Source organism: Chinchilla lanigera, unplaced genomic scaffold, assembly GCF_000276665.1.
Source record: "Chinchilla lanigera isolate Chin_1 unplaced genomic scaffold, ChiLan1.0 scaffold00001, whole genome shotgun sequence".
In the NCBI taxonomy this organism is placed as follows: domain Eukaryota; kingdom Metazoa; phylum Chordata; class Mammalia; order Rodentia; family Chinchillidae; genus Chinchilla; species Chinchilla lanigera.
In genome coordinates, this window is record NW_004955402.1 from 47,444,492 (window position 1) to 47,457,332 (window position 12,841).

At 37.9% G+C, this 12,841-nt stretch overlaps 1 protein-coding gene and 1 pseudogene across 1 annotated transcript; both read right to left on the reverse strand.

Moving 5' to 3' along the window:
- Window positions 1–4,218: 4,218 nt before the first annotated feature.
- LOC102024963 (serpin B4) lies at window positions 4,219–11,706 on the reverse strand. Its single transcript, XM_005373033.2, has 8 exons — window positions 11,608–11,706; window positions 10,865–11,052; window positions 10,005–10,061; window positions 8,612–8,740; window positions 7,813–7,930; window positions 5,701–5,843; window positions 5,363–5,518; window positions 4,219–4,695 (listed from the first exon to the last, which is right to left on the reverse strand). Exons 2-8 carry the CDS (start codon window positions 11,024–11,026, stop codon window positions 4,291–4,293), a joined length of 1,170 nt encoding a protein of 389 aa, XP_005373090.1. The 5' UTR covers window positions 11,027–11,052; window positions 11,608–11,706; the 3' UTR covers window positions 4,219–4,290.
- LOC102009787 overlaps window positions 11,630–12,841 on the reverse strand; it is a 9,854-nt pseudogene continuing 8,642 nt past the window's right edge.

Here is a 12,841-nt window from a genome sequence, read left to right on the forward strand (position 1 = left end):
CCATTTCTTCTGTGTTTTCATCTTATGAGAGCAAAGATTTTTGAACTAGGTATTGATGACCTTCAGAATTTTTTAGAATCTGTAGTTATTTCACATTTTTTATTTCTTAGTGCATGAATTTGAGTTTTTTCTTTCCTTTTTTTGATAAGGTTGGCTAGGGGTTTATCAATTTTACTTATTTTTCCAAGGAACCAACTCTTTGATTCTTAGGCTAGGCAACGAAGGCAAGGCAATAGGCATCACAATCCCTGACTTGAAATTATATTACAAAACTGCTGTAATAAAATCATCATGGTACTGGTGAAAAAACAGACCTGAGGACCAATGGAACATATTAGAAGATGCAGACACAACTACAAACACACTCAGCCATCTTATCTTTGACAAAGGAGCCAAACATGTTAACTGGAATAAAGATAGCCTCTTTAAAAAATGGTGCTGGAAAAAATGGCTTTCCATATGCCAAAGACTGAAACTAGACCTATGTATGTCTATGACTATCACTAAACTAAAGTCAAAATGAATGAATGAGCTAAATATTAAAACAGAAACACTAAATCTGCTGGAAGAGAAAGTAGGTGGAAATCTTGATGACATAGGGACAGGCAGAGAGTTCATTAACAAAAACCAAACTGCATGGAAAATACTTCAAAGAATCAACAACTGGGATCCATCTTATTCAAGAGATTTTGCACATGAAAAGAAATCACCAACTGACTAAAAAGAAAACCCATGAATTGGGAAAATATTTTAACCAACTGTCCATCACACAAATGACTTCTATCTAGAACATATAAAGAGTTAAAAAATATCATGCCTCCCAATTTCAAAGACCCAATCCAAAAATGGGCATCTGAGATGAACATACACTTCTCAGATGTAGAAATCCAAATGGCAAATAAATATATGGAAAAATGCTCAACATTTTTGGTCATTTGAGAGATGCAAATTAAAACAGCACTGAGATTTCATCTCACTCCAGAAAGAATGGCTATCATCAAGAAATCAACCCATAACAAATGTTGGAGGGACTGTGTGGAAAAAGGAACACTTCTCCACTGTTGGTGGGAGTGTAGACTGGTACAACTACTGTAGAAATCAGTGTGGAGATTCCTCAAAATGTAGAATTTTTAGAGATCCCATTCGACCCAGCTATTCCCTTTCTGGGTATTTTTCCAGAAAAATTGAAAACATGATACTACAGTGATACTTGTGATACCTCTCTTTATAGCAGAACCATTTGTCATAGCTAAATCTTGGAAACAACCCAAATGCCCATCAAGTGAGGAATGGTTAAAAAAGATATGATATTTTTATATAATGGAATGTAACTCAGCTATAAAGAGAGATAATCTTGAGGCTTTTATAAGTAAATGGTTACAACTCGAGACCATACTCATGTTATAAATCAGACTCATTATGTGTAAGCAATATATTGTCTCCCTAGTGTAAGAAACTGAAAGAGTAAATAAAATCCAAAAGGTACAATAGATATTGTGAAAAGGAAAGAATCTGCTCAAAAGAAAGAACAACTGGGATGGGAGAAAGGATAAAAGAAAGAAAGAAGGAAGGGAAAAAAATATATATACACAAGATAACTAAAATTATTGTACTACTAATTTCTATTGGTTTATTGAAAGGAAGAGTTAATGCTTAATTTTTTGATCAATTTTGTATGCCTGTATTTGGTAATCTGAACAACTAATTTGAAGATAACAACATGCAATTTAACAATGATTGTTAATTTCCTATCATCTTGTTTTGATCTGTATCATTTTAAATGTTTTCTTAAATTTTTTATTCTTTTCAAAATAAAAAAATTAAAAAATATGTCAAAGAATTTCCCAAACCTTACATCTTAGTGAGGGCTGTGTTCTCATCATCATTTAGCTGCAAATCAAGAATATTTTATTACTTCATTTTGCCATGAATGTACTTGTGCTTGTCTACAGGGAAATGCTCAGTGGCAAAGACTGATCAAGCATCAGATAGTACAATATATGCCGATTACTGTAATCCTTTGGTTCTCTCTAAAATACAGGTCTAGATATGTATATATTGAATAATCTCTGAACAAGATGAATTAGCTTTCTCATTTACTTTCTTTTTTTTTTTTGGTTTTTCTCCGGTACCGGAAACCGAACTCACGACCTTGCGCTTGCCAGGCAGGCGCTTTTGCCGCTGAGCTAAATCCCCAGCCCCTTTCTCATTTACTTTCTACAGAGAAAGAAATACCAATAATTTTAAAAAGAATTTGTAGGATCAATTTCATAAATATACATCTTGGATTAAAAAATCATATTATCTCCACCTAATTTCCCCCATTTTCCACCCCACCAGCATTAGTCAGGACATATATAATGTTCTATGTTTTTTAACCAAATGAAACCTTGCCCCCTGACTGATCTCTCATAACTCAGTTTCTCATTTCTTTTGGCACTGTAATTTCATCGCCAAGAAACCTCAGTGTAGACGTTCTCTTTTCCTACAACTGATCTTTTCCTCTTTGATTTACATGAAATATGAACTTCTCACAGTAACTTCATGCGCCTAAACATAGTCTCATGCATATCTACTCATTTCCATAACCACATACCATGATTCCAGAAAACATGGTTCTTTCTTTTCTTCACTCTGCCACTTATAGCCATCGTTCTTTTGCTGTAGTCAGTTTTCTGTTTCAATATTTAAGAAAGATGTCTGCCACAAGGCTATATTCATTTCTGTATTCAACCCTGGGCCAGGGATCAGCAATGGACCCAGGATCCTCTCTATCCCTGCAAGCCTTTAGGCTCATCAGGATATGACTTCTTGGTTCCAGAAGCAAGAGCTCTGGAGCTTGGCAGACATCCATGTCCAGGGGAGAATCATCTGAGTGTCTCTGTCTGTGAAGGAAGGGACCCATCAAAGGGATCTGTAACAGGTGAGGAGTCATCAGGTGAAACAACTTCTGCCAGTCTCAGACAATGTGCTCTCTAATGCAGTCCTACAGGAATCCACACACAGCTTATCTTTCTCTGTGTCACAGAGGTTGAGAGGCCATTTTACATGAAAGCACCTTTCTCTTTTCCCACCTCTGTGATTTCACTGTCCCCTGCCTGTAGCTCACAGAGGTTTTGTGTCGGTCACTATCTTGGATGACACTTGATTGTTTCTCATGTGCATGCCCTCTCAGTCAGTGAAGAGAAGAGCTGTTGGGATCCAGGAAGTAAAAAGTGCAGGAGCTTCTGATCTCTCAAGCCGTGAGTTCAGACAGTGAGATCCTTCTTAAAACAAGCTGGGAAGTGTCCACAAACCCTTTACCAGCACCAGTTCCCTATGCAGATCCCAGGCTCCTATTTCTTCACTGCTTGTCCACTGTGTGCAGGACTCTGTACAGATTACAGAGACTGTCACTCATAGTAGCGTCCAGGGTACTTCCTCTCCTCCACTAAGCAATAGAGCACTCTGTGTCAGGATACTCCATTTCTCTCTCTCTCTTTTTAATTTTTTTTTTTTTTTTGTACTGGGAATCAAACTCAGGATCTTGCACTTGTGAGAAAGTGCTTGTGCTGCTGAGCTATGTCCCTGGCCCTCCACTTCTCTTATTTTTCCAAAAACCAGTAGTCTGGCTTTCACCTGGGCACTGACTCTCTCCATGTGTTCTCTTGAAATTTCCTGGGCATCTCAGCCTCAGCATGGGGCCTTACCCCTGTTGATTTGGTTCAAAGTTCTGGAGCAGCAGATATGTCTTGAGTGTCTCTAATCCTCCGCTTCACTGCTCCCTGACTAATGCATTTCTAATTTATCTTTCTTATGTGCAATAAGGCATTGGATTTTGTTGAATAAAAAACGAGGTATATCAACAGTTTATTTGAATAGGTCATTATTTTGTTGATATTGTATTTTATAAAACTCACAATATTTAGAAATGTAAGAGGGCTTCCAATTATCACTGTAATTAAGGTCAGTGTGGGAGTTGAGGTTAATGAGTTTGAACAGAAATATGATTTATTCTTAAACATTTAAAACAGGTCAAAATGAAATCATATGTCAAATTAAGAATATAGGTTATTGAAATATCCTTTTATTTTCACACTGCATATTTGTGCTCATGGGAATTTTTCATAGATAGAACTGTGAATTTGTATGTATGTATAGAAAGAGAAACAGAAAGTCTTGTTAAATGAACCATTGAATTCTATATGCCTGGAGAAAAAAATGAGCCAAGAGAACCTATTGCTTGCAGCCATCAGTTTATTGAAACAAGTCTGTGAACTTTTCCCCCAAAGAGTGACAGAGTAATGATGTTTAAGGGGAAGAGCATCTGCCAATGAAGAGGATTCTATTGTTTTCATTTTCTTTGATGAGAAATAAGAAAGGGTGATTACAATGGAAGTTTTCATATATCGGTGCAGAAGTTACAATCGCTCCAATGCCAGTAGCAGCTGCAGCTTCTGTCCCTTCTTCATTAACCTCCACAAAGGACTTGTGCTTGACCTTAGACACTACTAAATCCCTGTCTCTGGTCATGCCTGAAAAGTCAGCATCCTTTGGACTGAAGGCTTTTACTATTCCCAGGTCTTCCAATATGGCCTGGAGGTCATAGCTCCCTTCCACTTTGAACCTAGGGAACTGTAAATGCACATTTACCGTTTTCATATTCTGTGGGCTTGTCCACTTCATTAATTTCTCACCAGTGAGCTCATCTTCAAGCTAAAAATGGGAAAAAATGAAATTGACACGATTAACTGTAATCCTTTACAGCATCTTAACAATGAGTGGAATACATGGAAATCTTTACTCTAGCAAAATATTTAATATACAGACGATGCAGTTTATGAGATGCTGTTCTAGGGACCAGAAATAACATCCCAGAGTATATATTTATTTGATGATATGTGCACATATTTTATATAGATACATTCAAATCTGTCATTACATTATTTTTGTACAAAATCAACTACATATCATTACTCCTTATGCTACCAATCTAATGTATGTGTCATTTTAAATACACTTTATTTTCTGATACTCATGCTTTACTGTATATGGTAGTTATAGTAGCTGTATTTTTAATTTTTGTTAGCCATATTTGTAAAATTTCCCACATTACTATCTTTTCTCTGCACCAAGTATACATTTGTCTTTTAATATTATCAAATTGAAATTTAATGCATCTACTCAGTTATTAATTAATTGTCCATCATCATGTGTGAACAAAATATTTGCAAAATATTTGTGATAAAAAGGTAAATCATCATTTCATTGTTGAATATTTCATTTTGAGACATGTTGCTCTAGAAGCTTTTCTCTTCTTGGTTATTTAAAAGCTATTCTCTTCTTGGAAAATAGAAAGAAGAAATTTAAGTGCAAATTTTACCTTATGCAGGCCATCTACTTCATCTGGCAGCAGTACAACCATGCTCAGAGCTTTGCCTTTATAAGGTATTTCTAGAACCTTAGCCTGTACATCTTCCAAAGTGGCAAATTTTAGATGATTGTTTTGTTTCATCATCTTCACAGATTTGCTACTATCCTGTAATAAATGAAACATCAAGTAAACGGTACTCCTAACTAAATAAATTTCCAAGAGTAAAATAGTGAAACAATACTTGTGACACATTTTAATTTTATCTATAGTGGTATAGTCATCACTTACATATATTAACTTTCTCCATGAAACTACATTGCATTAAGGAAATAAAATAGAGTCAATACCTTGTTCAGCCAAAATTTTTCTTCTATGGTATTTCCTTCCTTAAATTTCAGATCCCATTGCCCTTTGAAATAGATTGCATTCACCAGAACCAGTTGGGTATTCCTCTGGAGAGTCCCATTGGGAAATATGTCCTTGATCTTTTCTGTAAGAGGAAAGAAAAAGTCTATCAAGAAAGGTAGGATTTGCTTGTTTGAAAGATACAGTGTGGCTGATCATTAATTATTCAGAGAAGAGACTACTTTAGGGACTGGTAGACCTGTTCACTTAGTGCAGCCTTCTTCATGGTGTCAGTCTCAGAATTACCTCTGATGGAGCTGCCAGTGCTTGAGTTGGGAAATAGTTTCAGGCTATTTGTCTCTGGGTAATTACAGTCATTTCAAAAAGTACCGAAAACAGCTTTCATCTACTCTTTCAATTTCTTTTCACTCCTCCCTCTCCACTTTCCTTTGGAGTATTCCAATTTTGCATGCACTATTCAGAAGAAATAGGTTTGATCATTCTTTAAGAGTAGTAGCATGGGCAGGATAAATGAAACCTATGCAATGTGCTGACAAAAACTACTCCTTGTTTATTCTCCTCTGCAACTGCCTACCATGAGCTTGGCTTGTGTCAGAGGTAGGAGACAAAGGTAGGTGACCATGTACAGACTTTGTTAAGCTCTCAGTCATGAATGGAGAATACATTTGTGAATACTGGGGACCACAAATTCACAATGGCTAATGTTGCATACTTCCCTAAGGGATAATGAAGGCTTGGGATTGTCAGTATCACCCTTTTGAGATTTCCCTTTAATTCTTTAGGGATGGGCCATCCTTTCCTACCCACTAAGACTAAACTAAAACCACAGAGATTAAAAAGCATTCCAGGACAAGATCCTTAGCATGGAATCATCTCCACCCTCTTGAGTCAGTCCAGGATTATCTGTTGCTGCTGAGTCATCGATCTCTGAGTCTTCCCCAACACTGAATCTTCCACTGGCCTCTCCTATTACTGTATACACACAATAAATAGTGGCTGGCTTGGAGTGTCTTTGCCTCTGCCCATCCTGAGGCAATGAACTCCTAGTCCCCCTGCCTGCATTACTAAATTTGTCTGTTTCTTATGCCATCCTTTTGCCCTATCCCTCATACAGGCAGTTGGGGATCTTAGCCAGGTCTCCGATATGATAATAATTGTAGGAGGTATGGGTAAAGACGTGATACAGGCAGTTCCAGTTAACCTGGAATGAAGTGTGGTTTGCATGATGGCTCTATATTCCCCAATTAGCAAAATGAACACTATTATTAGATAGATCTTGAAGGTTCTGCTATGTTTAGAATCCTGTTATGTTGCCCCCAAAGGCTTATTGTGTAGAAAGCTTATATCCTGATGGGCTCTGGGAAGTGACTGGATAATGAAGGCTTTTTATTGATCAGAAGGTCAATCCATTGATGAAATCACAATTTAGCAGCATTATTAGGAGGCGATGGATACAGAATATGGGGCCGAGTTGAAGGGAGTGAAGCATAAAAATGTGAACTTGGGAAATACACTGGTTCCTAACCCTTGCTCTCTGGATTTCTCACCCTCTCTGCATCCTAGATGCCATGCGGTGAGCACTCTTCCTCTGCTACAACATTCTGTCATGATAGTTCTGCCTCATCATGGATGTAAAAACCACAGAACTGGCTAAGCGTGGCCTGAAACTTTTGAATCCATGAGCCAAAATAAATTTTTCCTCCTCTAAGTTGTTTAGCCAGGTATTTTGTCACAGTCATGGAAAGTTGGCTAGTACCTAATATAAGACTGGTTCTAGCTTACATTAAAGGATGTGATGTCAAAATAGTACTGGGTAGGGAATGGAATCCACAAGGAAATTGTCACCCAGGGCCATGGGCAAAACATAAATCAGCTCTGTTTCCACATTACTGGCTTTCTGGGATTCCCCTCCTGGCTCCCTTTTGCACTCTCCACATTTACTCAGGCCATTCCACCATCTAGAGTGCTCCTCCACCCTCTCCCCAAACCCGTCTCAACATCCCACCTGAGCACCCCACCTGCTGGGTCAGACACTGGGCTCACTCCCAAGGCACTCGAGCCTTTGTGTCATGGGTGACCATCCCATTATTTACCATGCGTCTGTTTTTCCACCCAGGCGTTGATCTTCCTCCGACTTTCTTCTGCAGCATTTACAAAATCAACAGATTCCACATCAGCTAGGTAAAATTTCTTAACATCATCTATATATTCCTTTGAGATATAAAAGTAGAAAGGAACAATTAAGAGCAACTTCTGCATCATCAAGTGTATTTACTTATAATTCCAGTAAACCAAATCTATACCCTAACCAAATCCATGGTCTCTTCCATGTTTTTATGTGGACGCCATTTAGGCAGTGTAAAGGCTGACACAGAAAGGAGGTCCCTGAAAGTCAAACCTGCCGAAAGGTAGCAAGGGGCTGGGGGAGAGACTGTGGTCTGCAAATGTTAAGGCTTTTTACTCTGAAGGAGATGAATTGCATCAGAGAATTCTCTCTAGTAAATTTAATCTTTGTTTATATCTTCCATCTTGGGAAGTAAGGAAGTAAGTATCCTTTGGTACTTCCTATTTTTTTTATCCTCATGGACTCTTCCATGTCTGCCTACTCCAGAATCATCCCATGGCCCATTCTTCTGCACTTAAAACATGCTCTCTATGACTCAGTGCCAGTTCATTATGCCATCTCAATATCAGCTCTGTTGCCCCACATCTCCTTTTGCATCAACTCACACATTACCCTTGCGATTATCAGAGCCTAGAGCACTACAGTAAGGTGCTGCTGAGGTAAAGGAACTGATGCTGTCTCAGAAATACTGTCCATGTGAATCAGCCAGGGTCATAGGAATGATAGAGGACCGAGATGAAAGTTGTGGAGGGCCAGGTGAAATTTACCTGAAGAAATTGGAAACTCTTTTCTTTGTAGACCTTGTTGGCACTCTTCAGTTCATATGTATCACTGGGTTTATTCAGTTCAGTAAGAAGCTTTTGAAATTGGTGATGCACACTTCTTGATTCTTCCACCTTCAATATCAAAACGAGTGCTCATTCTATTAGTATTTAGCTCTTTATATACTAAACCCCTGTGAAAACTGTTAGATCAATAACAATTTGTTTGTGATCTCAAAGGTGACCTCTTTTTACTCTATGATACTAGAGATATTTTATATCATATAATCTTAATAAGGTCCACCTTACATTCAATTTCTTCCAGGAAGTTCTTGCTACCAGCTATAAAATGCTGTTATTTGATTTCTGTTGAACTAAACTTTTGGTACTTTAGATTTTCATTGAATTAAATAGTTATAAATAATTTATATTTTATGTTAAACTCGATGTTCCTTAGGCAAACTCTACATTTTATTTCTAACAGCCATCAAAGATGGTCAGGTTGAAGTTTGGATATTTTAGCTTAAAATATGAAACCCTATGATACCCACTAGTGTGGTCCTTTTCTGTCTGCTAAGACACTTTGCTTGCTATCTGTGGCCTTTCCCGTGTGATGGTCATTCTCCACATGTTAAGATCAGTGGTTGCCTGGTATCCAGCTAAGGAATAAGAACAGGCAATCAAAGTCTTATTCAGCGGAAGTAAGAAAGCTGAGAGAATTAAACAACCTCTCCAAGGAGATTAACTTAGCAGAACCAAGTTTTCTACTTATGTCTATTTGACTCTACATATTTTTCTTTGCCATGTGAGAGTTTTTTATTACTAAGGCTCTCAATGAATATATCTACTAGGAAACTTTTTTCAAAATATACGTCAACTAGTGCTTGACTCTTTTGCTTCTAAAGTTTTTTTTTTTTTAAAAATTGAGTTATATTCGTAGTAGTGTCAAACTTATGGTAATTGTCATTCATTATTAACTAAAATTTGTTATGGCTTCCTATTTATGGCAGCCCCAGAGCTGTTTATAAGTGCTGCAGGAGTTGATTCTGATTCCTTTTTTTTACCCCAGTTTGCTGGGATAAGGACAGTGTGACTCAGAACAGTCATGTCTTCCTGATGTTCACCCTGTGGGAAGAACAGAACTGGAATTTGAACCCAGTCTGTTCTGCTTCAGACTCACTTTCATTAATATATTGTTGACCATCTCTGATTAAAATAAAAAGCCGCAAGAATATTAATTGTGTAACTGCAATGTGAATACACTCTGTATGTTCTTATCTCATATTTAGGATTTTCCATAAAAGTTGGCTTTTCTCAGTTTATGTAAGATTCCAGAGTTAAACTATGGCCCTCTCAGATATCTGCAGCTGTCCTGCAATCAAAGTGCTCAGGTACTTACACGAGCAGTTTTAGTTTTTTCTGTTGACTTTGTTGTGATTTCATTGAAGTGAAGGACCTGGAAGAAACGGAAATGGGACAAGAAAATTTAACTTAAAGATCTATCTAAATCAGAGGAAAGAAAACCAGAAAAGTGTGTTGTTTTTGGAGCATGCCTGTCATGTAACCATGCTGGGAAGGCTGAGGCAGAACGGTCACAGATAGAAACCCAATCCGCACACTTTTGCAAGTTAGGGAGACTCTGAAAAAAAGGGAGGGGGAAGAAAAAGAAGAAGAACAGGATGTAGTAGAAGGGAAGAAAAGTAAAAGGATAAGAGATATAGTTCAGTGTGAATGGATTGATCTAATCCCCATGAACAGGGGTGGAATTGGGGAGGAGATTCAGAACAAAATCACCAAAAGCAAATGAAAATAAACAAAAATAATAAATAAACAGAAAAAAAATCTCCAAACATCAGGACATGAATGTGTTCTTTGAAAAGCCACAACAAAGTAGGTTCATTACTAGACACTTCAAAGAATGTTCATCCACTCATTGTTGAGGAAGCCTCTGGTGGTGTATCCCTTGCATTTAAGTCCAGGCATCCCTACATCAGTAGTCCTAAACTGTTAAGTTCCTGTTTCAATGTTAGGCAGTTTTAGAAGGTCAGATTCACTTTCCAAATAATATCAGGGCATCAGGAAGAGCAACACAAACATAGGGGGTGTTTTGTCTGTCCCACAGCTCTTTGATCACACAGTCAGGGGAAAGCTTGCTCACTGTCCTGTTCTACCCATCAGCCACCAGACCCACACATGTATGCACATGTTAGCCAACAGAAAAGTTGTAACAAGTCTCAATATAATGGTCTTCACACTTACCTTCTCAATTTCTTGTGCAGTGCTTCCTCTGGCCCCTAAGTAGACCATTGCTAATGCTGCTGAGATGCTGATGGGGGAGAAGAAGACATTGCCTTCTGATTTTCTTAACCTTTGAAACAGATCAAGGGTGAAGTTGTTGTTCGCTTCACTAAGTGAACTCATAGTGACCTTAGAGTGACCTGGAACTCCTAGGAAGCATAAAATTCAATATAATGTTAATATAACTCTATTGATGAAGCATCTGTCTGCAAAAAAATTTCCTTGAAGAAAATGACATATGTGTGTTCCCGGATTCTGGCAATTAAGGTTTTTATTAGGGTTAATTTTCAAGCCTCCCATAATGAAAAATCCATGAAAAACACTATTTTTAAAAATACTTTTGTACAAATAATAACAGAATATCTTTATCTTTCCTTCACCATCATCTATGCTAGGGTTAGATACAAAGACTTTGCAAAAAATGCCAAGAGGAAGATCTCTGTGGATCACTTCCAGGCAGCTCTAAACAGATATTTCCGACTTTTCTATCATTGTCGATGATTTTTAGGCACTTGTCTAAGTGCTTGTAAGAATGTATTTATTTGCAAATAAATTATTCAGGTAAAGGGTAAAGGAGGTGTTTTAATTTTTCCTCATCACAGTAAGTACAATGTAATCAATTTTATGCTTGATATAAAATATGCCACTGCTATGATTCTCAAAAGCAACCCATATCACTAAGCTTCAGCAGCTATAGTACTTACCTGTGTTCCTTGGGGAAGGGAATCAGAGCAGGGAGCCTGGAAGCCTCTGCGTTTTAAATGGTGCAACACTGAATATATCCCCTTCCTCTTGGCTCTTCTGCGTCATTTCCTTTGGTATTTCAAGTAAAGCCACTTTGGATTTCTCAACCAGGTTAATGTCCTCATTCTGAGTAAGCAAATTTATGAAAAAGACAGGGTTCAGATACTGCCACTATGTTTCCTTTTGCTGTGGAAATGAATTTTAGAGCTGCAATAACTGACAATTGTTGACTCACTTGGAGAGCACATTGTACTTTTCTCACACAACTGAGTGTATATTTGAAATTCCAATGTACTCTTTTCCTTCTACTCCATCCATCCCTCCATACATTCTAAAAACCTTAGAAAGTATCTTAGTTTTTTGAGGGTTTGAATTGTTTTTAAAGCACATTCTGTTACTAAATAACTACAAAGTGTTATGGTCTCTTGGTCTGGGGTATAGGACTCCAGGGACTTGCCCTCCTTCAGCTTCTCTTTCTCTCTGATGTAGGAAGGTGAGTGCAAAGCAAAAGAAAATTGACTGTAGGTATTTCAAGAGGAAGTGGTAAAGATCCACATGGGAGGAGTGGCAGGCCCCAGAGTTGGGACTACAAGGAATCTGGAGCTGCAGTCTTGTTTTATGGGTAGGGGTCCTATCTCCTCCAGGTCTGACAGTCACTGTTTGGTTGGTTATTGAACTTGTTGCTAGGGGACTAGGTGTGGCGGGCTAATAGGGGAATTGTGATGGAGGAAGTAATCCACATAAAGAGGAGTTTAGGTGGGACAGTGTAGCTACATGGAAGACGGTGTCAAAACCACAATCTGTTGACTCAGCATAGCTACAAAGAAGCAAGTGTCTAAACCACAGGCTGTCAGCTTCTGCTTATTGCTGAGATATAGAGGCTATTTCCCTTGTACTTCTTAATGGGACCCAGTGCCTTAATCTCACCCTACCTGAGTCCCAACTGTCCCTATACAAAGCTTACATTTGCTATGCTTCAATGTGGAAAGTTTTTCTCATCCTATGATTCTTGATATCATTCTACATAACCAGGAAAATAGCTAATCCAAATCCAAAGAGATACTGGTGATGTGTCTCAGAAAACTCTGGAGAAAGTGTTCTCTTACTACTGTTCAACATTCTGTTCTTGCTAGTGATCCTCCCTGCAAATTTTTGATCCCTTGCATCTGTCACAGACTTTTTTTCTTTTTTTTT

Bases quoted from the DNA above. Each gene is read 5' to 3' on its own strand.
- LOC102024963 (XM_005373033.2), bottom strand. From the start codon at position 11,026: ATGAGTTCACTTAGTGAAGCGAACAACAACTTCACCCTTGATCTGTTT. The intron at 7,931-8,611 runs GTAAATTTCACC...TATATCTCAAAG, and splicing joins AGAGTTTCCAATTTCTTCAG to GAATATATAGATGATGTTAA. The intron at 5,844-7,812 runs GTAAATAATGGG...TTCCTCTTACAG, and splicing joins GGTGGAAAAACAGACGCATG to AAAAGATCAAGGACATATTT.